We start from the raw sequence: 23,207 nt of genomic DNA on the forward strand, positions 1-23,207 counted from the left end.
ATCTAAAGTAATGTTTCAATGGTATTTCACAATATATTTGTTTTTTGAACCAGTGATTGTGCAAGTGCAAGACTTCTTTAGAGATATGAATGCACAATCCAATGTTTTGAACATTGGATAGCCTGTGTTACAAGTGATGACTGTTGTGAGTTTTGTGTCTAGAGTTTTGAAAAATCACATCAAGGTTATGAAATTAGTAGCAAAGTGATTGTAAAAAACTGTATCTGATGAGCTCAGCCCAGTTGACTGCCTGGGGCGATAAAGCTAACACAGATGTCACCATAAATTGGATGCATAAATCATGCGCATACTTAAGAGTATGCGTTGCCTTGACCCTTTAACAAGGAGTTCCCAGAAGTAAGAAGCTATTTTTTCGAACGGACTCAGTAGAGCTTTTCATATACTTTTGGTTATCCAGGTCAACTATTCACATAGAGCAGCATGAGCCACACTCAGACAGGCAACTCTATAAATAGTAAACATTTTTACTGTTCTGTGGTATGTCTATACATATAAATACCTGCAGAGTGATGTCAGTATATGCTTTAGATTACTGTGTAACAGTTGATAATGGGTTCAATTTGTTTTTCTTTGTTTTCTTGCTTGTGAAATTATACTGTATGTTAAATTGTGCTGCTGAAAGATGCATGTGTGCATGTCCACGTGCATCTGACTACTTAAACCCATGATAAATATTTTGGGTGACTGTGACCACATGTCCACATGTCTTCACAACACATGATGCAAAGGACTGACATCACTTCAGCTGGAATCTTTGATTTACGGCCTGCCACACAGTGCCGTCTACCAATCGCTTTGGAGAAAGAAAAAACACACCAAGGTCAGTCCTGGAGGAAGGTTCATCGGTACAAAATTTCCAAAAATGAATTTCATGATCAGAAACTGTGTTGCGCAGTTTTCACAAACAGGCATACAAAAAATAACTAATAATGAACTCTCGTCATAATTTATATATTTTAAGTGGATCTTTTCAGTGAGGTTACACATCAAATGTAAATGTTTTTCTGCCTGTGCACGTAACAAATCCATTTTTAGTGTGTGGATTTAATTGTTATTGTAACGTGAGGTATATACAATCAAGTCATGACATTAAATTGACACCCCAAACTAAATGGCATGTAAACACATTTTCTGTCTGATCATGTTGTCAGTCCACCACTTTGGTCCCAACTATGCCATTAAATCTTGTGCAGACAATCATGGTCCCCAGAGAAGGAATCCTGATTGGTGATCCCCTTACTTTCCTTCTAGCACCACCAGCAGGAGTTAGTTTGTGTGCACCCTCAGAATGAACTGCCAGGAATACGTCCATCCTCATTTTGCAACGTTTAATAGAAGAAATAGCCATTTTCCCGTACAAACATGTTTCTCTCTATTTGTGCGTATACAAAATGCCCTTCTGCTTCTCTTAAAGACAAAATGCTTCCCTCCAAAAGGGCAAGTACAACATTGGTCATAAAGAAATTATAAATTAACAAAAGTACATACAGCAACTTATTTCAACTGAGCGTACTGATTTGATGGAATTGACTGGAAAAACAGAACAGTTTTCACCCTACACCCTTCCCCACTAAAATAAAAATGCTACATTAGCACTACCTGATGGGAAACACGTCACTAACTGTGCGCCGCTTGTGATTTTCTTCACCGGAAATGTTGCAACAGAATTTTTTGCTTTCATTAGCGGGCCATCGGCTCAATCACCATTGTGTTAACTCATTTTGCGATAGATAGTAACTTAATAGACATTTAAATACAAATCTTAAAGATTATTACTTGAACGTTTTTAATTTGTGCTACCATCAGGTCAAAGTTTTAATTTTTCTAATACTTTGGTTTTTGACCAAATACCTGCCAAACTAACGACATTCGCATCCACCTCAGCTGTACTTTTGTTTAGTGCTAATTAGCAAATGTTAGCATACTAACACGCTAAATTAAGATGATGACCATGGTAAACATTATACTTGCTAAACATCCGTATAGCCGTTTTCTCATATGAACTCCGGACAATGTCTGACGATTCAGGTCCGGACATTGTCCGAAGTTGCCCTTTCTTCCATTTAACACGCAACAGGAGATTCTTCGTCTCAGACATGTTCTCAATTACTGGAAATACTCTTTTTGGTTTAGGTGATGGGTGGCGCCTGGCTTGCAGGAGGCAAGACATGACGCCAGTTACACGGCCGGTTTGTAATTTAGTCATTAACAAACAAGTCTCATGTCTCTTTATTGGCTCTTACCGGCAGAAGTTGAGAATGTAGTTGTCACTCCAGTTAAACATTTTTGTTGCCGTCTTCAGGTAAATTACCCTTCTTCTTTTTGTTTGTTGTCTTCCAGTTTTGGAAGACCACATGAGACACATGAGCTCCAGTGAACATTACACAGACTTTGTTGTCACTTTAGTGAGATATTAAATCATCCAGGCCTACATATTCCTCACAAATCACAGATGTGTGTACTGAAGTGTAAGTAATAAAAACCACGATCAAATGGACAAAAAAAGACAGACATCAAGGTGACATTTGTCTGTATCTTCTCTTATCAGATGAGGCCTGCACAGCTGTTTCCACTCTGTGTTGTGCGATAGTCGTTTTGTTGATCAGGTGTAAAGACTTATGTCAAGGACCTAATGCCGAGTGCCCGAGCTTAGCATGACGTGACCCCACCACTGGTATCCATCACTGCACTGACATGTTGGTTCATCCAGCATGACTCCAAGGCCACGTTGCTGCTCCACTGTGTCATGAGCCTCAAAGACAAGCTGTGCACTCAAGCATAGTATGCACCCACCCCCCCCCCCCCCCCACCCCTTCAGAACCAGTGGCCCATTTAAGCAAGAGAATTAAACAAAACCCAGAGGGAGAAGGTAATAATTTAATGGCCAAAATTGTTAAGGGGAAAAACAGCCTATATGCAAGTTGCATGACCTGATATGACCTGATATGTATTTCACTTTAGGCACACACTAACATTTGTGCATGATGCTCTTAGTTCTCTGATGCCACAACTTGTCCTTTACACATCTTTGACTGTTTAGGCTTGTGGTTGTGGCATTCATACTCGAGGCGGAACATATTTGCCTGGATGAAGGTGCGTCTGGCACGCCAATAAGGTGGACAGAACGCATAGTTTGGTTGTGAGGTGAGAGTGAGCTGCAGCTTCTTGCAGCACACAAAACATTTACTTGTCAGCTATCCTGTTCTGTTACATCGCCACCCCACCGCTGCTAAATCCAACACCTTGTATTCCTGCCATCGACCCCTCCTCCATCTATGACACTGATGCATTGGCAGTCTGCAGAAGGTTACCACGCAAGGCCTCTTTACACCTGGTTTTAAGGATAGTTTAGCGCACCCCACCTGCTAGCCTCCTGCAGTGGCCCAGCACTTTACAGCGATCCCGCTAAGACCCTGCCTGTCGTCCTAACTGATTGAATAGAGCGCTCTGGCAGTGTTACTCCAACCAGGTCTCATATCTCGCCTGAGGCTCGTTTTCATGTGGCTTGTAAAGATGCCACTCTTCTCTCCTATTAATCATGGGCCTCTTTTCCCAGCTATGCTCTCCACTGCTGGTGACAACGTAGATTCAGAGTGATGTTGTTGTAGATTGTCAAATTACACGCAACATGGCAGGGGAGGCTGCAAGGCATGATTGTGGTATGTTTTGATTGGTCTTAAAACAGGAGGTTCATGATTGAACCACTCTATGATTTGAATAAGTAGGTCATACTGTTGAATTTTGGAGTTGTTACCTATGAGTTGCAACTTTTCTGGGCTGCGGTGCGGGGCGTAAGTCCAGCACATGACCGCTGTCTCTGGTTCGTTGTTCTTTGAAGCTATCAGCCGACAAATATTCTAGCTCCCGGCCGGGCCCTTAGCTTTTGAGGCTGGTGATGACACACATGCTAGGCAGACAAAGTGCCCGGACCACCCGGGCTTTAGGTGTCCTAACCTTGGAGGTTGGCTGTGAAAAATAACAACACAAGGGGAGAAAGAATGCCTCCTATGCTGCACGAGGGGCTAAGCTGTTGCCCCTGTCAGGGTGAAGTTCACCATGTCTCATGAGCCCCTTATGGGTTATGTAAAAAGTTTGTTTTTCAAAAGTAAAGAGACACATGTAATAGACTGTAAAAGATGCCAAGAGGGACAATGCTTGACCCGTGACAAGTTGTGGGAGTTGAATCACTGGAGGTGTAGCACACAAATTCACTTCAATCCATTGATCTGAAGCCTGCTGTGAAAAACGTATCATTCTGTCCAATCCCATATCAAAGAAAAACAAAATAGCAGCAATGCCATCTCTTTGTTCGTGACATTCTAGCGAAATGCTGATAGATTTACAGCAACTTCTTTCGTTTTTCAGCTATTTGAGGTATCTGTTAAACAGATTGTTGCATCGATTTCTGGGAAGACAGATGGTGGTGTGCATGCTTCAAGACAACTGAAGGAATGAAGAATTGTTCAGCTCGGTAGATCAAATTCAGTATAGTTATGTCCTTAGGGTACATTTTTATTGTGCGTAGGTGCATACGATCTCACAGAAATATTTTTGAGTAGCTTTGTTTTCTTTCTGGCCATAGTTGAAAGTAGCTAAAATAGCATGAAATGCTTGAAAATGAGACAGAAATACCATTTTTCTGTCTGCCAATGCAATAAGACAAACTTTGATAAATCTGTCTGCTTTATTTATAGTCTTTAAATGGTTAGGTCATTATTGCCTTTAAAATTGAAATCATTGTAAGGCCCTTTATCTGTGTCATATCTCAAGTTTGATTGTGGGCTGTGTGTGCTGTTGTGTCCAGTCCCCTAAGAAGGATGTGAACTAAAGGTTTATTGCTTTGATTGTAATGGATTTGTGTCTTCTTCTTAACTCATTATCCTGCCACCCTGCAGTCCTTTCAGCCCCCAGCAGCCTCTGGCCTTAAACACTATTATTATTTGATATTTGATTTCAAAGCCTTATGGCCTCATGATCCTGCAGCGGTCAGTGCTACGCTCCCCTACAGCCATCCTTGGGGCTCTACCAACCTGGCAGAGGCAACTGCTCGTGGCCCCAACATGACCCAAAGGTTTAATACATATCTTTTACACAATTAGAATTAATGGCAGATTTGTTAGAAATTCACACCACTGAAGTAGAATATCAGCTGTGATGGGTCTTGTGGCCCTGTCTTGTAGAGGGACCCTGTGTCAGAATCCAGTTTTACTACCCTAATTGTTTTAGTTTATATTGCCGTTTGTTGTAAAGTGTTTTATCAAATTGTTTCTTTTTTTTTTTAAACCTCGGGCAAGGTAGTATTGATCCATCATAGGAGAACTAAAGGCTTTAACCAATAATTATTTGTATCTGACAATTATTTGCTTTAGTAACTGATTGATAGTTTATTCTATGAAATGGCAGAAAATAGTGGAAAGAGGCCCATCATTATTCCCTGAAGCCCAAGTTAACACTCTAACCAACCGTCAAAAAAGCCCAAAGCTGTTGAATTTAGTATCATAGAAAACTAGAGGAAACCAGGACAGAGTCACATTTGAGAAGCTGGTACCAGTGATTTTTATTTTTAGCTTAAAGGTACACTGTGTAGTGTTTTAAGTATTTTATTTGCTAAAATCAACGTCTTCATTCATAAATATGTCCTCATTGGTGTAAAATGACCTCTGCCAATGATCTGACCCATCCTCGTCAGCGAAGAATTTCTTATCTGTATTTGCATTCGACGGGCAAGTCCAAGGAGGCTTCCATGTCGTTCCGCCATTTTGAAAAACTATAATAGCTGAGAGGGACATAAAGAACTAGTCTAGCTCTCTAGCTAATCCACAACGCCAGTGTCACGTGAGTGAAATCAACTGAAATGGAGAAGAAGATCAGTGAGAGACGCTTGTCACCGCCCCGGCAAATTTAAAAGCCTGCTCTGCACTTTAGTTCATAATGGCGGATTGTACTTATGCCGAGCCACAGGAGAAGGAATCCTCGTCGCCAAAAAAGCGAAAAAGGGAATTAAAAAGGCAACGTGACCGGTGAAATCAAAACACCGGGTTAGCCTTGCCCAGGTGGAAAGAGCTAATGAAGGGGAAAGACTTTCAAAGGGACGCTGAAGTTGCCGGCTTTCTTCTCGACAGGTAAGCCAATGTTACGGTCTAAATTACAAGGGAAATTACTCATACGTGTTCACACTAATGATTCAATGCAGTTTGCAGTTGGTTTGAAATGACAAACTTCGTCTCCTGAAAGAAAACTCGATAAAGCGCTATTGGAAGACATGTTGTCATAGCTTCTTGGCACATAACGGCTACCGTAGTTGCAACACGCATTTGAAAAAGCGAGGCGCTAGAGAGCACTATTTGTTTGAATGCAAAATACAATTTCACAGCTAGATGGGAGAAATTCCTACACAATGTACCTTTAAAAAATATTTAATGAACAAAATTGTTGCAAATTTATTTTCTGTCAACAGACTAATCAACTAATCCCTTCTGCTCTACAGTAGTGGTTTAGGCCTAGAAGTGTAAATGGGATCTAAGGGCCTAAGAGTGGAGGTAGCAGCATATCTATCATATCTTCATAATCTGCTTCAACAATCCTTCTTTTGTTGTCATTTCTATCTCTGGATCTCAGAAACAGCATACCTTTAATTTGATTTTAATTTCAAACCAGTTTAAGGTTAATAAAAGGCTTATGTAATGAATTACAGCACAACTGTATTTTCTCAATAGCTTGTTAAACAGATTCAGTGACAGTGTTAAATAGTATAATCTGCTTAAGGATGGATTATGGACAATTATGCACAGATATTTCATCTCAAATTTGCTTCTTCTCCTGTAGTGGAATCCTAATACTTTTATTATATAAGATCAAAGAATACAAATACTTTTTTTTCCAATAATTGTTAATGAATCAAAACTTGTCAATTTTTTTAATTTTGTGGCTTAAAAATAGGAAACCTAATCAAACTCCTGTACTTGTAATGATCGGAAACCGTTATTTGGCAAATTTCTGTTTTTCTTACTCATAATATGGAGACTTTTAAAACGTGTTTTGAGCTTGGTGCCACAGCTAACTAGAGTGTACACCACCCGTGCCTTGAGAGTGTCCACTAATTTGTTGACCACGCGGAAACCTTTTCATTCCCGTGTCGGAAAGTGTTTGAGGTGTGTGCTCCGATGACCTCGGGGTCACATACCACGCAAAGGCGATATGCAGTTTTGCTGACCTCGTAGATGTTTAAATCAAAACCCTGGCAATCAGAGGTGGATGGTGGGAGGGAGAGGAACAGAGACGATAGGGGGAAGGAGAGCTTGTTTCTGAGCCGTGGTCAGATGGGAGAGGGCTAAGTGGTGGGTGTGTGCAAAGACTTGAAATATGTTGAAGAGATGCGTGTGTTATCTTTTCTCCTTGCCACTGGCTGTCCAGTACCTCCCCTCGCGTTGTGTCGTCAGCAGTTTATCTCAGGGCCTGGCTGGAGCTGTGAGGGAAAATGGGAGGAAATCTGATCCATATGGTGGCACTATAAAGCTCACTGCTGATTTGCAGCCTTCATCAAAACGTGGTCAAGGCTTCATCCCCGCTCACGACTAGCATCCTCCTCTCACACCTGGTCCCTGCGATCTGAACTTCTCACTCTCTCCTCAGCAGCACCGGCGCTTATCTGCCTGACCCCTGTGGTGCCTCAGCAACAATCTTCAAAGCCGATTCGTCTCAGAGAAGTAAGTCATTTCCCTGTTGAAAAGTGATGGATTTCGTTTAGACAGCAAGTAATGGACAATTAGATTGGACGATGATGAAGATTTGGTCCAATCATTTCTCTTGTTTTGCATAATGTGTGTAAATAGCGAGATTATGAGTGAGTAATGATGCATTACATGTATCTGTTTTTCTCATGTTGCCTCAGAGATGAAGATATTGGGCAAGGTTGCTTTCTTGCTTTTGCTCGGGGGAATCTGGGGTCAGAACAACCGTAATGCTAAAGCTGGTGGCAAGTCCACCAAGAAGTCTGGTGGAAACCAAGGAGGTGATGTTGGCCAGTCTCTCCCTGTGGTTGATCTGACTCATGGAAGCACTGGAAGCACTGGAAGCACTGGAAGCACTAGAGGCATAGGAAGCACGAGAGGCACTGGAGGCACAGCTGAAGCAGCACAGGAGGGTGCTGCAGGGGCTCGAGCCGCTGGACAACAGACAGATGATATGAGGCTGCAATTCCTCAAGAACACCCAAGTGACATGTAATGATGGAACAGCAGCTGGGTGAGACGTTCTGGATCTTTTTTCTTACTTTGTTCCTGAAACTTGAAATAATTATAAAATAATAATGAACGTTTTGCCGATGGATACAGTGATTTTAGAAGCTACATAGAGCATCAGTGTGTCCGTACATGGCTGCTTTATCTTCCCCATCTCCTCATTCCTGTTTATTTGTGGTTCTACAGGTTTTACCTAAAGGAGTTCAGAGGAAGCCGCCGATGGCAGTTATTTCTGGAAGGTGAGTATTTAAAAACCCAACCGTTTAACTCGGCCCCAAAAGGTCAGCTTGTTTTGGCGTGACGCCCCCTTTGGAATTTTGATGGGGATGTCATCTTGTCCCGTCATCTTCTGTTTTTCTCCTTTTTTGGTTGCTGCCTGTCACTTTGATAGACTTAGGATGGGGGAAATATATGTGGATTAACCTGTGTGTGTGTGTGTGTGTGTGTGTGTGTGTGTGTGTGTGTGTGTGTGTGTGTGTGTGTGTTTGAGAGAGAGAGAGAGGGGGGGAGGTATGCACAAACATTTTACCTGGACTTTCTTGAACAGATTTTAGGATTTATGAGTGTATTATTCTGAGCAGTAGAGCCAATATGTCAAACCACTTTGCACAAGTTGAAAGTCAATCGACAAATCAGGGACTGACAGTTTGCAAATTAAAGGAGGAGTTGTTCGTCTTTTTTGTCCAACTCTGAGTGATTATATATAGTCTCATTAGCAGACCAGGCTACAGGTGCATTCCTTTCCCTCTCCATTCCTCACGGGCCTCTATGATAGGCTAACAAGGGTCTCCCTTGCTGTGCCTGGTGTGAATGTCTAATATTAGTCTCTATTATTTTTAGGTGGCTGGTGCTGCCACAGCAAAGAGACCTGTGATTCCAGGTACCAAAATATACCCCGACTAATGAGCTCATCGAGGTGGCCCCAAACAAAAAGAGGTAGGTCAGGTTTTAACACGCACGTCATAGTGTTCCCATAGTGTTGCTTGTTTTACATAATCTTTAATGAGACATTAAGGCATCTGTATGATCTCTAAATCGCTGCATTTTTACCAGGAACTGGAATATTGTCTTCTACAGCGGAGGAAAACCCACACTGGCATAATGCAAACATTGTGTAAGTACTTGTAAATCCTCACTGTGTCTTATTGTGGCTACTGGAGGTGTCACGTGTAGAAAATCATCATTTGTAAACGTTTGTGAGACAGGCACTACTTCCCATCCTCATTGGACAAGATACAGTTCTATACACAACTACTTATATATTAAAACAGCAAGAACCCAGTTTTGTTTTGTGCATCTTGTTGTTTTAATTTTGTTTTACTTAAAGCTGCATTCATTGATGTTTTTGTAGTGCAGAATGGGTTTGTAAAGCTTTTTTCCCCCCTGCTGTGCCTGGAAGAGCTCTGTGAGAATGGCGAGAGTGACCAAGACCAGTAAAGTTGCAAGAAAGAACATTTTAAACACAATCTTCCTCTTAAAAAAAACCATAAGCAAGTAAATGCAACCTTGCTCAATTCACTACACTTTGCTGCTTCTGCCTTATTTTAGTATGACCAGTAGCTTATAATGGCTAATACAGGTCTACTAATTTGTGATATATGACAGAAGACTTTAGTCTAACAAATGTGATTGTATCCCTTACTGCAGATTCATCCCGTACTGTTCCAGTGATGTGTGGAGTGGCACTGGGCCAGCCCCGACCCCTCCTCCAAGGCCACGACAAGGCAGAGAAAAAGAGAGGGATAGAAATACAAATGCAAGTAAGTTTCTTCACATCCTTTGAGAGTTTTTCAATTAGGGTCCCTCACAACAATGACACATCTGTGAAAAACATGGTTGATCTAACTTTCTGTTCAGTGCGGCGCTCCCAATCATTTGACATGTGTGTATTTGTTATCAGCTGAGTACACCTTCATGGGATCCCTGATCATCCGCGAGGTCATCAAAGACCTCATCCCCAAAGGAATCAAGCAGGCCAAGGTTGTCATGCTGTCTGGCACGAGGTGAGTTTGTTTTATCGCTCGCGCTCTGATGCTGACCGCAGCTTTTGGACACGAGCCTGCATCCTCTGTACCATCTAGGCTATCTCCGTGCCGGACATTCAACAAGAGAAGCCCTATTTTGGGTGCATCCTCTTGTCAACAATAAAGATGTTTACAGTCAACTGTGAACAATGACATAATGTATATCAAAGGGCCTTGCCCTGTAATGGCGAACATTCCTCCCAGGTTAGCAACATAGTTGTTGGGACTCCCCCATGCCCTAAAACAGGCTCCACTGTCTGAATGTGAATAGCTGGCATGCTGTCATTTTGGTACCCCTAACGAAAATGACACTCTCAAAGCCAAACTATTTATTGATGTTCTTGGCTCCTGCAGTGCTGGTGGAACAGGTGTTTTGCTAAACATTGAGAGGGTGGCCAGTCAGCTGGAGCAGCTCGGTGCAGAGGCTCAGGTTCGAGGCCTCGTGGACTCTGGGTGGTTTCTAGAGAGTAAACAGCAGAGATCACCTAACTGCCCCGAGACTATTTCCTGCTCACCTGAAGATGCTATTAAGATAGGACTCAGGTAAAGTCAGGCATTCTTCAGTCACTCTGTATAGATTTTATGTAACAAAACACTTTTTATAGGCCCTGATGCAGAATTTGGAATTATCTCTCTTTTCCTTTTACAGTGATGTTTATTGTATATTGTATTGCTGTAAATGTATATTTGTCTATATTGATATAGATGTAGATTTGTGTGTATTGACAGTGTGTGTGTTTTCTCAGGCTGTGGAATGGGGTTGTGCCTGATAGATGTCGGCAGCTCTATAAGAGAGGAGAGGAATGGCAGTGCTTCTTTGGCCACAAACTGTACTCTACCTTGACCTGTGAGTGCTGGCTGGTGCTTCCTATATTTATCATGATAATGGATTAGTATGCTTTATATTTGACTTAAAGGGATAGTTCGGGTATTTTGATGTAGGAATACGGACATTTGTGTTTATCCAACCTGGGAGCATGCCAACTGCCATCTTCTGTAGGTAATACACTGACTATGGATAAGTACCTCATACAACCCCACTTCAAAAAATCCGAACTATCTCTTTAAGCTGTTTAAAAGTTATGTGCACTGAAATATGAGAGATGTGAGTTTAACATACACAGAAGCTGAAAAGTGCTGAACAGACTGTAAAAATGCTGATGCCCAATGTTGGTAATTTTAATGCTTTTACTGTTGCAAGTTTTGAATCAAAAACCCACAAGGAAAGAATTTATAAAAAACATGTTGTTTTTTTAGACAAAATTATAATTTTTTTGGCCACTTGGGGGCAACGCCACAAGCTGTAAACATCGACACACTGTACCTTATAAGGCTGATTTGGCAAACTTGCAAACAGCAGACACATCCAGGAGACACAGAGCAACATTATCATTCATTTGGGGTCATAATTCTGGCCACCTGATGTAAGTCTATAAGCCTGATATTCACTCACGTTTTAGCTCTGTTTTGTTCTCCACCAACTATTGAGAAAAATATCTGGTTCTTAGCTGCTAAATGCTTCACTAGTGCTTCACTGGTGAACGCCAGATGGACTCTAACTTAACCAGTCTGCCGTTTGGTGCTGAGCCTATAGTGTACAACTCGTTTATCAGAGCTTTTGTGCTAAAAACAGCTGCTCGCTGCCTATTCCTGGCTGATGAGAGCCGTGAGACTGAACCAAAACAATAAATCTGCGCACGCTAAAACTCAAACAAAGGGCAGAAAAGAGCTATAAAGCTCTGTAGAGCTGAGCGGAACTGCAGTCAGTTGACAATTCTCTGTACGTTCATCCCTATGAGCGTCCTGTTTCACATTGTACATACCGTATATCATCATATGCCCCATTGTTAAAATAAAAATATGGATTAGATCATCTTTAATACTAAACTCTTTGTTTTCCCTGTAGCCCCTCTGTTTGTCGTGCAGTGGCTGTTTGATGAGGAGCAGCTGAGAGTGGAGAACATCTACATGGGAGGACAGAGTCTGTCCGAGGAGCAGTGGCAGTACATACAGAACCTGGGCTGGGAGCTCAAGAACTCACTGACAGATGTCACGTGAGTTCCCAAAAACAGATTTGGAAGAGAAAACATAAAGTGATAACTAGATCTTATATGCACCAGATGGGCTAACATGTGGAGATGGCTGCATTGTTTTGTGTGTGTTTTTCAGGGCTGTGTTTGCTCCGTCCTGCCTCTCCCACACAGTGATTACTAAAAGGTAAGAATGGACATTTGACTCCTGTGGCGGTAATGCACTTTCACGCCTTCTGTCCCGCACTTTATTCTCGCCTCTACAAGTAGTCATCTCTACCTAGTGAGCTCATGCTGCTGATTTTGTTCGCTCGTTCATCACCCTACATTCTTCATGTCACCAAATGCCATTTCACACTTTCCCTTACCCCTTGGTACCCCTTGAACACACTCATTATTTTGCTGCACAGATGGGAATTGATGGGTCAGTGCAGTCTTCGATCGGTTTACAGAGTCGAGCTAAGTTAGGTGTGTTTATCGATGGTGATGACTCTTTATGGGAGGAGCTGAAGGTCCAAGGTCATTGTAGGTAATTTTGCAGTTGCTGTTCTGTGAAGAAACACACTTGCTGTACCAAGATAATGAGCCAAAAGTTGCCGAAGGAAATTACAAACCTTGTGATCAGGCAAAGACATCGCTGATGACAATTCAGCGACCAATTCCTTTGCTTTCTCCCAATCCTTCCCTTCCCTGCCCTTTCCCTCTGTTTATTTCTGATCCCTATCTTCCCTGTCTTGTTGTTCTTCTAGCAACTGGTTGAGTTTCCAAGTTAAAGGCACGTCTCTGCCACGGGCCCTGCACTGCTGGGACAGGAGTCTGGAGGCCACACGCAACAACAGAACCCCTGCTAAAGGCTGTCCTTTCCACCTGGTGGACAGCTGCCAGAGGCCCCAGTGCAACCCCACCTGCCCAGCCTTGGTGGACCAGGCCACTCAGCAGGAGCTCACGCTGCTCCAGATGCTGGTAGCCATGGGACTTGACCTCCAGAAGCTGGGCCTGGATCCCCAGGGAGACGCAGATTCTCTGGCCAGCATGGTCAGCAATGGTGGCTAAGTGTAAACATGGATAGCAGCTTAAGAGATTAAGCCATTAAAAGGCTTAATAGAGGAAAGAATGTGTTGAAGTTTTAATGTAACCATAGAATTAGTACTGAAATCTGGTTACTACATCTTGTGCTGCTCAGCATTCCATTATGCTTCATGTGTCTGTTAAATTGGTGACTTGACTGGTGGGTGTGTCACTGTGTCTGAGTCTGAGTAGTTTGGCTGTCCCTCTGCTGGACACTAGAGGAAAGAGCTTTGGGTCTAAATCAAAGGGGATTCACTTGTACTGGCTGAATAGCTTTGAGATTTTCCAGGTGACCCGGCATACAGTACCTCCTCGAACACACTTTTATCCTGATCACTCTACATGAAAGTCAAACTTCAGAGCAGTAGAGTTGGAAACTTTTAGTGAATAAAGGCTCCCGCAAAGAGGGAAACAAACATGTTGCTTTGACAGGACTCGTGACAAAAAAAGAAACGTTTGTACCACACGTTCTGTAGTTGTTAACATTTGAATTAGCTTTAAAGAAAGATTTATTTATGCTCTTTCTACCTAGCAGTCATACTTTTCATACAATAGTAATCTGATCTGCTAAATTGCTGATTCTTACATAAAATAAAACTCAGAGAACACCAAAACTACACTCACACTAACTCAATCATGTTTTGCACAGTTCCAAATACAGTGATTGTGATTTTTGTGACTTAGTTTTAGCTCCTGATGCTATGCTAACTTATATATATTACATATTTTATGTGCACGTAAGAAAGTAGTGTGATTAGTTATTGATATTTTCTGTGTAGACCAGCAGGAGTTTGCCTATTTGACATGTGAAGTGTGCGATAAATAGAAAAAAAACTCCCTAAAAAAGCAACTACGCTGTGGTTATTCCCCGCTCAGTTGATAGTCTATATCTAGTGACATACGTGGACATAATACAGACTATGTATTGCAATCCTTTCAGTGTTGTCAAAAATGTATGCTTCTTTAACAATGCCATGTATGTTTTGCAAGGCATTTACAAATGTTACTGTATGTTTTATTTTCATCTAGGTACTGTAATCACTGTGTCAAACGATAAGGATTTGACAAGAATTGTACCTGCTGGTAACAAGTATCAGACTGAGTTTGTTGCTCATGTTGAAACGGCGAATAAAGATATAAATGGACTCTAACATGAATTATTTTGTGGTTCATCCAATTCTATGTGTTCATTCTCTTGACATCTTTATTGTAACACATGTGGGAAGGTGCAATGAGAAGATGCATAAGGCATGGTTACATTTACGCTGGTACGTCTCTGCCCTCAGAGCTAACAGACTGAAATAGCAGCGCAGAGTTTCTAATGATTGACTACCATCTGAGGAGCCACAGGGACCTACATACTCAAACAGTCTGTCGAGCATTCACACTTCCTCTATATATATGTTAAGTCATTTAATGTGGATTAAAGAGGACATTTTGTTTGTCCAACACCAACTGCAAACACTTGTTGAGTGTTAAAATCTTGAACAGGAAAAGAAGAAAATATGTTTCTTTTGAAAGAAGCAAAAGACAGTGCTTGATTTATTTTCAAACTTGAATTCTTAAATTTAATTATATGTTAATCACAGTGTGCAGTAAGATATGCACATTTCCTTCACAGGGCATTTTATGTGTAAATGCCACTGCTTAGAAGATTGAACACATTCTGTGTGGGAGCATCATGACTCTGGAGACTGCTAGCTAATCTGAGACCAGCAGAAATGACAGGATGGTGGGGATATAACAGGCAACAAGTATTAAAGAAGAACTCAAACCTATTATTGAACCTATAAAAATATCTTTTAAACTCAACTTGTCCACCTTCCTTTGCTGCTATCATAGTCACATCCTCCCGTTCTTGCACTAAAAATGTGTTGTTCATAAACTAAGAAACCTTTGGCTTTGCAGAATTATATTGCATGTCATATGGGACATCAACAAGCTTTGATTGCACACAGTGGACTATAAATACGTTGCTCTGGTAAGAAAATGTATTAAAAATATTTCCAAACTGTTAGGTTGGGTAGAATCTGGCTGTACTACCGTTACAGCTGTAGCGCGCTGGGTTTACGTGTTTACAGGTATATCTGGCAACCCGGCCTGGCTGTCAAACTGGACAGTTGATAACAACACAGGCCAAAACACAAACAGAAATTCCGTCACGGAATGTAAATTTCAAAAGGAGAAAATACTGGCATTAGCATTGTTGTCAGAAAAGATAGTGTTTCAACTTAGCATGTTTCCTTAATATCTGATGACACATTGGGGACATTTTTTGGATTTATTACAGTAAATATATTACATATTGGACCTTTAACCAGCTAGCAATTCTAGCTATTAAATGTTAAAAAGGCCATGTTTTAAAACCGTGTTTTATTGGGAACACAGTTGGTGTACATAATACAGCACAAATAGTATTTAGAAAAGAATACAATGAAATAGGTTACAAAAAAAAGTAATTAAAAATTATTTTTGTTGCTATTTTATATTTATTTTTTCCAGTTTTTTTAATTACTTTTCTACATACTAGTTATGCTGTATTATGTACACCATATATATATATATACACATAGACAATAATTTGTTTTTAACAATAAACATTTGAGTAGCTTAAACAAAAAACTATGGAGAGGTGACACTTTAAGGATTTAAATATAGTTTTGACAAGTACAATCTAAGTTGTAGATATCTTGAAACAATTTTTACTAGTGAGAATGTTATTGTGAATATCTTTAATTACCATTCTGACTAGTGAGAATACAATTTTGACTATGAGAAATTCTATTAAAGGAGTGTGGTTTGATTAAATTGTCGAATCTCGTGGTGGTGTGGGTCATCTCGACTTGAAAAATCTTGGATTTTTTCCCATAATGCATTGCTGTTTTTTTCTACTTCCTCTTTCCGCCATATTGCAGAACCGGTAAGATGCCTTTTTACACTGTCACCTTCAATCTTTTAAGTATCTAAAGCATCTTAATGTTAAATGTCCCATTTATGCGATCATTTTGAAGCAAAAGTACATGTTAATGATTTGGGAGGATTATCGCCTCGATTGATGAGACGAATTTAACACAACTGGGCCTCAAATTTCATCTTGCAGCCCCTCTGCTCGGCCCTGGGAATCGGTGCGTTCAAGGCGCTTTGATCACTGTTAGCTTTGCGACCACACAAATGCCTTTTTTACTTTGAACAAATAAGACCTGTAAGCTGTCCATGGTTATACGTGTTTAACGCCATTTGTAGCGTACATGGTCGACGCTGCGTTGACCATTAGAACTACAAGTGTAGGGAGATGCTTTGCCAATGTAATGTTAACGTCAGTCGGCTAGGCTAGGTAACGTTAACGTTAGCTGTTCTGTGTGCTCATGAAGGACCATGCTTTGGCGAGTCTCTGCGTTTTACTGCAATGTCACTCAAGCAAACGCCACGTTAACTGCTGCGAGTAAACTCCGCTGGAATCAAAAGTATTTACACAACGTAACTTGCTAATGTTAGCGAAGTTGCTAAGAACGTTACCTGTTTGAAATGTGACGTTAGCTACGTTTCGTGCCATAATTGGGGAAAGCTAGGCTTTGTTAACTGGGCATAACTTTGTGCTTCACCTCTTGACCCCGTATTTCCATTTGTAGCTAAAATATGCGAGATTAAATTGTGTTCAAGTCAGTGAATGACCCTACATTTAAAAAATAAAATAAAAAAGTAGCTCCTGATATGGAGGGACAGCAATTGACGATGTGAAAGCACAAGCACAGGCTAGGTCTATACTCTGTAGTCTGTACAGCATAAACTGTAAAAGTAGTTTGGAGGCATTGGAAAAACGGTCCCACATTGGGTTGTGAAATTAGGCACAGCTTAATTTCTTAGTTAAGCTTACATATGTCACTCTAATCGGTCAATGGTTATCTTTGTGTATGCAGGCATCATGGTGCGCATGAACGTTCTCGCAGATGCTCTGAAATGCATCAACAACGCTGAGAAGCGTGGGAAACGCCAGGTCCTCCTTAGGCCCTGCTCCAAGGTTATTGTGCGCTTCCTAACCGTCATGATGAAGCACGGTGAGTGGTGGTCTTGGTATCATGAAACCCTAAGTTAATCATTTGGCCATGTCATAACGGCAGCGCTATGGTCTAGTCAATGTATACATTTACTGCCATGTCAAGCTGTTAGGAGAGGCAAGTTACATACGAGTGTAGTCGGTAGAAGTATGGTCAGCCTCTAGCTGAACAGGTTTGAAGCCTGTAGAGCTCATTCAGGTCCAAATGGTTATAGTTTGAAGTGATGTAATGATTTAGTGTTCTTTGTCGTTTGCACCTTCAGGTTACATTGGTGAGTTCGAGATCATTGACGACCACAGAGCCGGAAAAATTGTCGTCAATCTCACAGGCAGGCTGAACAAGGTAAAGTCTCTTAGTCGGCTCTAACTCTGCAGTTACTATTGTGTCACTGCTTTGGTAGCTGTTTGCAACAGTTCCCTCAGGTCTGCATTTCCAAATGACATAAACAAACCTTCCGACATAAAATGTCTTCTAAGCATCTACTTTTATTAAACTCTTAATTTAAAGAGTGGGGTGCCTTGTTTTTTTTGTTTGGAAAGTGGTAAATGCAATACTCTTCTAATTGAGAGGAATACTAAAGCTATCACAGGTGGTTCATCTTACCGTATTTAACCTGTTGGATCTAGTTCCTGCTTGCTACTTTGTTTGAATGTGGAGTGTTAACCAGCTTTTATTTTTTATTTTTTATCTTTCAGTGTGGTGTGATCAGTCCGCGTTTTGATCTCCAGCTCAAGGACCTGGAGAAGTGGCAGAACAACCTGTTGCCTTCAAGACAGTTTGGGTGAGAATCGCATACACCAACTTTTTAAACTGGGTGGCAGTGATGTAGTGCTGAACCCACTGAGGAGACATTTTACTCCCAATGGTCTCCAGTCTTTCTCTTGATCAGTTAGTAACTGCAGTGGCTTGGTTTCATGCTCGACTTGCCCGCTGCGATGCTTGCTTTTGCTTGGTTGTCCTGTGCCGTTGTATTGGAAAATTAGTTGAATCTGTTTTTCATTCAAGAGATTTGAAGCTAGTGTTGATTTTGTGATCATCTAACTATAAATCGAGGATTCTCTGTGCGTGTGTGCATGCACAGTACAGCAGCGGGGAGTTGCTACATCCCTAGACGGCTAAAGGGGAGCTTGTGCAGTATGTGACGCTGAGAGCCACTGACCAAGTGTCATTATTTCACAAAATGGGAATGAGAAGGGGTTGCCCAAGCATGTTTTTTGCAGTGGGCTACCGGATTTCCAAAAAATAATCATGGGCTAAAAACGGATTGCGGTCTAACCTACATGGAAATGATGAAATTAGTCATACACAAACCCACGTTAGATGACCGCCCAGGCTCTTGGGCTCTCCAGCACGTTGTTTTGTTGCCTGCGGTTTCTCCGACCCGTATGCAGCTTCCAGAGCAGGCTGAACCGGGCCCCCGTTTCCTCCGCCCGGGCCCTGACGCTACCTGAAGCTGTAGGTGAGCTGAGCAGCGCCTGATTGAACCACCCTCCTAATTAGAGTTGTGGGGAACGAATACTGGAAACCAAGTAATTGGCTCGTTCCGAGTGAAAGTGAAAGGCTAAGCGCTCAGCATTTATTGATGCTGCCCTAGATGATTATTCTAGATGGTCTCATGAAGTCATGGGATTATTAATTAGTCATTTAAGTGCCATTTTTGTTTATCAGATGTAGCAGAGACAACAGGGAGTGGCATGTAAAGGTCATCAGCTGGACTGAAGCTCACGTTGAGGATTACAGGGTATCTATTGTGCTTGGATATAAGATGGTTTTTACATGTTCTCTCAAGCAAAGTAGCAAGTTTGTACCTGGAAATGTTTTTCTCAGATTTGTTCACTGACTCGGTTGCCTGTAGATGGTCATCAATGCAGTGATTGGTTTTATGATATCTACGGAATATTACCTTACTTTCAGTGTTACCACCTGTTCCTTTTCGTTTGGTGGCCCCAACATACTCGGAAAAGCTTTTCCATCTGATGTGCACACAATTTAATCAACCTCCCCTGAGCTGATTTGAGGAACTATCTGTGGAGTAATGACTGTTGCAGTTTGAGATGAAAATGATCATATTTGGGAGAGTGTACTACCTACCGTATACTGCAGACTAATAGAATCATCCCACCTCTACACATCTTTTCCTGTATGGTTCAAATTGCCTTCATACATTTCATAAACAAAATGAGGGTCATAAAATAGGTTTTCATAGCCGTTAATACGTTGGTGAACTTAATGGAAGGCCCATTCTTCATATATGGAGTAGGGTTTAATCAGATGGTCAAATATGAAGGTATTCTGTGGCTTTTTGAAGTCTTTCCGATGTAATGTAGGTTTGTTCAGTGGGGCTCTTTCTTTTGCTCCTCGGGTGAAATGTCGGTTTACCGTTGTAAATGAATTAGGGGTGGGAATCACCAGAGGCCGATATACGATATCATCACGATACTTGCGTCGCGATACGATATTATTGCGATTTTAAACATATCGCAATATTCAATTGCAAATGATGTCCCCAAAAGGAAACTTTGTCGACATCGGTTTTATCTAAAAAGATACATTTCTCCGTTTGTTCATCTCACTTCAATTGTATTGCTGCAAAATCAGACTGTCAAGCAAACAAACTGATCAACACATGTATAATAAAAGATCGATACTTGGCGTCTGTGTATCGATACAGTATTGCCACAGAAAATATTGCAATACTATGCTGTATCTATTTTTTTTTTTTTTTTTTTTTTTTCCTCCACCCCTGAAATGAATGCGCTACATTAAAATAGTGTAGTCCTTCAGTGCATTCTTTGAACTTACTTTGTTTCACTTTGATCATCTCTCCTCCTGTTGGCTGTTTAGGCTTAAGGCTGCCGCCGACAGTACACATGGTGTATCATTTGTTTATGAAAATCTTTGATTCAGAGACAATTACGTGGCTGGAGAGCTAGCTGGTCTTGTTAAACATACTGTCAAAATTATTTGTCAACTGTTCAGACTTTGAATCTGGCTAGCATAACATTAGCTTGCTAACAGCTGGCTCGTAGCTGAGCAGACTAGAATTCCCGTTGCTGGGTCGTATCTAAGATCGTCCTATTTACTGGAGTAGGAAACGTTTCCATTGCATAGAAACCCTACGTCCTCAGGTAATAACAGATTGTGATTGCAAAATGCATGGAAAATTAGAAAATGAATGGCCTAAAAAAAGTTCTTTGCCAAGTAACCATGGTATAAGCCGGTTAATGCCCTTCGAGGTGTTCGTTATCAGGAATTACTATGGGTTGTGTGAGTTGTTTGGTAACATGCTGACTTTTTGTCTCCACAGATACATTGTGCTGACCACCTCAGCTGGCATCATGGACCACGAAGAGGCCAGACGGAAACACACAGGAGGCAAAATCCTTGGATTCTTTTTCTAAATGTAAAGAACTGCAAATAAAAATTCAACCAGGTGAAAGCTGGCAGTCTGCTGTAACTCATTTCATACAAAGGTGTCTGCTGAGAGACGGCTTTAAAAAAGGCTACGTCTTTTGTCAGGTTCAGTAGCAGTCAATGGACAAGACACAAATCCTTTTAGAATACAAGGGTGCTGGTATGTCTGTTGGATAACACGACTTAACACCTGCAAAAGCATTTGTGTTTTGTGCTTAAACGCCACATAAATACAAGGACTAGACAACATGCAAACATGTCATCAAAAACAAGTAACTTAGCCACAGGTGTTGACAATAATCAACATGGCTAATGTACAATCAACTATTCTTTGCTCCCAATGTTTTTTAATTTCTGCTGTGTAACAGACTATCATAGCACAAACATTGCATATCTATATTGGATATACATTTAAAAATGTATTTGTCTAATCTTAAGATGTCAATATACAACATGTGAACACTGAAAAGCCACTGCCTATACCCCAACCCATAATCACTAAATAAAGTGATCAGTCACAGGTGTTAATAATTGGAATGCAAAACCACAATGTGTAGTCAAAACCCTAAAAGGAAGAAAATGTGTATTTATAAAGTAAAATGAAGTGAAGGTGCATAAACTAGGTTGAATACCATTAATTGCAGGTATATCGACTATATAAAAAATGATCTGCACAATATGTTTTTAAAGCGGCATGAGGCAGCAGCTCTGAAGCCAGTAGTCCAAATGTAAGTGCAAAAAACATGTAAAGGAATGTTAGATTCAAATTGGGCACCATGTCTACATGTGATACTTGATCGACTGAAAGCATAACATCAATATTGGATTAGGTAATAGTTGTAAGAAGTCAGTCTGTAGTCATGGCTCCTCACCTGATTCAAGGAGGAAAAAACAAGAAGCTAGATCAACCTGCTGTTTAGCCTCGGCTAAGGCTCTAGCTGGCTGTGTAGAACAGAAAGCGCTAATCTATCAGTCAGCCCACCGACACCCGCTAAGGGAAAAGCTCCGAGGGCTGCATCCATAAACACTGTTTGCCTGACCGTGTAGAAGACTTGTGCCCTAACTGCAGATAAACTTCTAAAAACCTCCGTCTGGCAGCTGTGTCCCCAGCAGCCTGTGAACACCCACACTGGGGATTTCAGATATTCTGGCTGATTAGACCTCTGCTCAGGGTGAAAGTGGGCAAATCTGGGAATTTATTAGGTCACAAGTTTTATCTGCATATAAGAATGATGAAGCGGTCCTTTGTCCTGCCCTTTCAGGTGCAAAAAAGCACAGAGGAGGCAGAAAGAAGTCAGTCAATAGGAATATATATATATATATATATAATATAATATAATATAATATTATTATATATATATATAATATATTATATATATATATAATATATTATATAATATTATATATATATATAATGTTATATATATATATAATGTTATATAATATTATATATATATATAATGTTATATATATATATAATGTTATATATATATATATATATATATATATATATATATATTTTAATACATTTTTAAAGTGAGGGGTAATGCTGTACGTATCAAAAAGAGCTTCTTTATATTTTATATATATATACACACTTTATTTATATATATATATATATATATATATATATATATATATTTTATTTTTTAGATGTATTCCCAGAGACGTCCCTGCTTCCACCTTAGCTACTCACAAACAATGTGAGTAGCTAATCGGTTGTAATTCGCACAGCCACAAGAGGTATTTTCAGGGCACATGTCAACAAATGTTCGACCAAAAACGGTATAGCATCGCAGCTCTGCATTTCATTTTTAAATATTAGAATCTACACTCCTCAAACTATACAAGTACAGTTAGTCAGAAAGCTGCAAGTCCTCAGCTTCTTCTTGCATCATACACTTGATGGACATTTTCTGTGCAGTTACCGCTGCAGGCTCCCATCCGCCAATATCTGAGTCAGGTTATTATTTCGGTTGGGTGATAAATCATCCTCTTTAAAGGGTAACTACCGTTTTTTTTTCAACCTGGACCCGATTTCCTATGTTTTCGTGTCTAAGTGACTGATGGGAACAACAATCTTTGACATTGGTCCAGTATTAAGAGAGATCGCTGCAGTCGGCAGCGGCGAAACAAGCTACAATGTAAATTAATAGGGCAATTGTGCAGCTTGTATTTACCTTCACTAAAGTGCTCGTTTTGCCATTGACAGGCTCAGATTATTCTAAGTGTCTGACAAAATGTGATTGTCCCTCTGTCTTTCTCTCCCTCTCTATAGAGTAAAAAGGGAAAGGGATTGATAACTCTCAAGGAGCTTAAAGCATCCAGCCCTGTAATCCTTAAACTAATCTTTGAT

General features: G+C 40.7%; 2 protein-coding genes across 2 annotated transcripts; both read left to right on the plus strand.

Moving 5' to 3' along the window:
* Positions 1–2,308: 2,308 nt before the first annotated feature.
* Positions 2,309–13,452, plus strand: notum2 (notum pectinacetylesterase 2). Its single transcript, XM_028565515.1, has 13 exons — positions 2,309–2,323; positions 7,657–7,727; positions 7,913–8,264; positions 8,447–8,499; positions 9,101–9,196; positions 9,314–9,374; positions 9,908–9,984; positions 10,161–10,263; positions 10,639–10,827; positions 11,031–11,131; positions 12,191–12,338; positions 12,454–12,501; positions 13,064–13,452. Exons 3-13 carry the CDS (start codon positions 7,915–7,917, stop codon positions 13,365–13,367), a joined length of 1,530 nt encoding a protein of 509 aa, XP_028421316.1. The 5' UTR covers positions 2,309–2,323; positions 7,657–7,727; positions 7,913–7,914; the 3' UTR covers positions 13,368–13,452.
* Positions 13,453–16,199: 2,747 nt separating this feature from the next.
* On the plus strand, positions 16,200–20,876 carry rps15a (ribosomal protein S15a). The gene is made up of 5 exons (XM_028566361.1): positions 16,200–16,302; positions 17,300–17,437; positions 17,700–17,779; positions 18,133–18,218; positions 20,745–20,876. Exons 2-5 carry the CDS (start codon positions 17,305–17,307, stop codon positions 20,836–20,838), a joined length of 393 nt encoding a protein of 130 aa, XP_028422162.1. The 5' UTR covers positions 16,200–16,302; positions 17,300–17,304; the 3' UTR covers positions 20,839–20,876.
* Positions 20,877–23,207: the final 2,331 nt, after the last annotated feature.

This window comes from Perca flavescens, chromosome 2 (genome assembly GCF_004354835.1).
Source record: "Perca flavescens isolate YP-PL-M2 chromosome 2, PFLA_1.0, whole genome shotgun sequence".
Classification (NCBI taxonomy): Eukaryota; Metazoa; Chordata; class Actinopteri; order Perciformes; family Percidae; genus Perca; species Perca flavescens.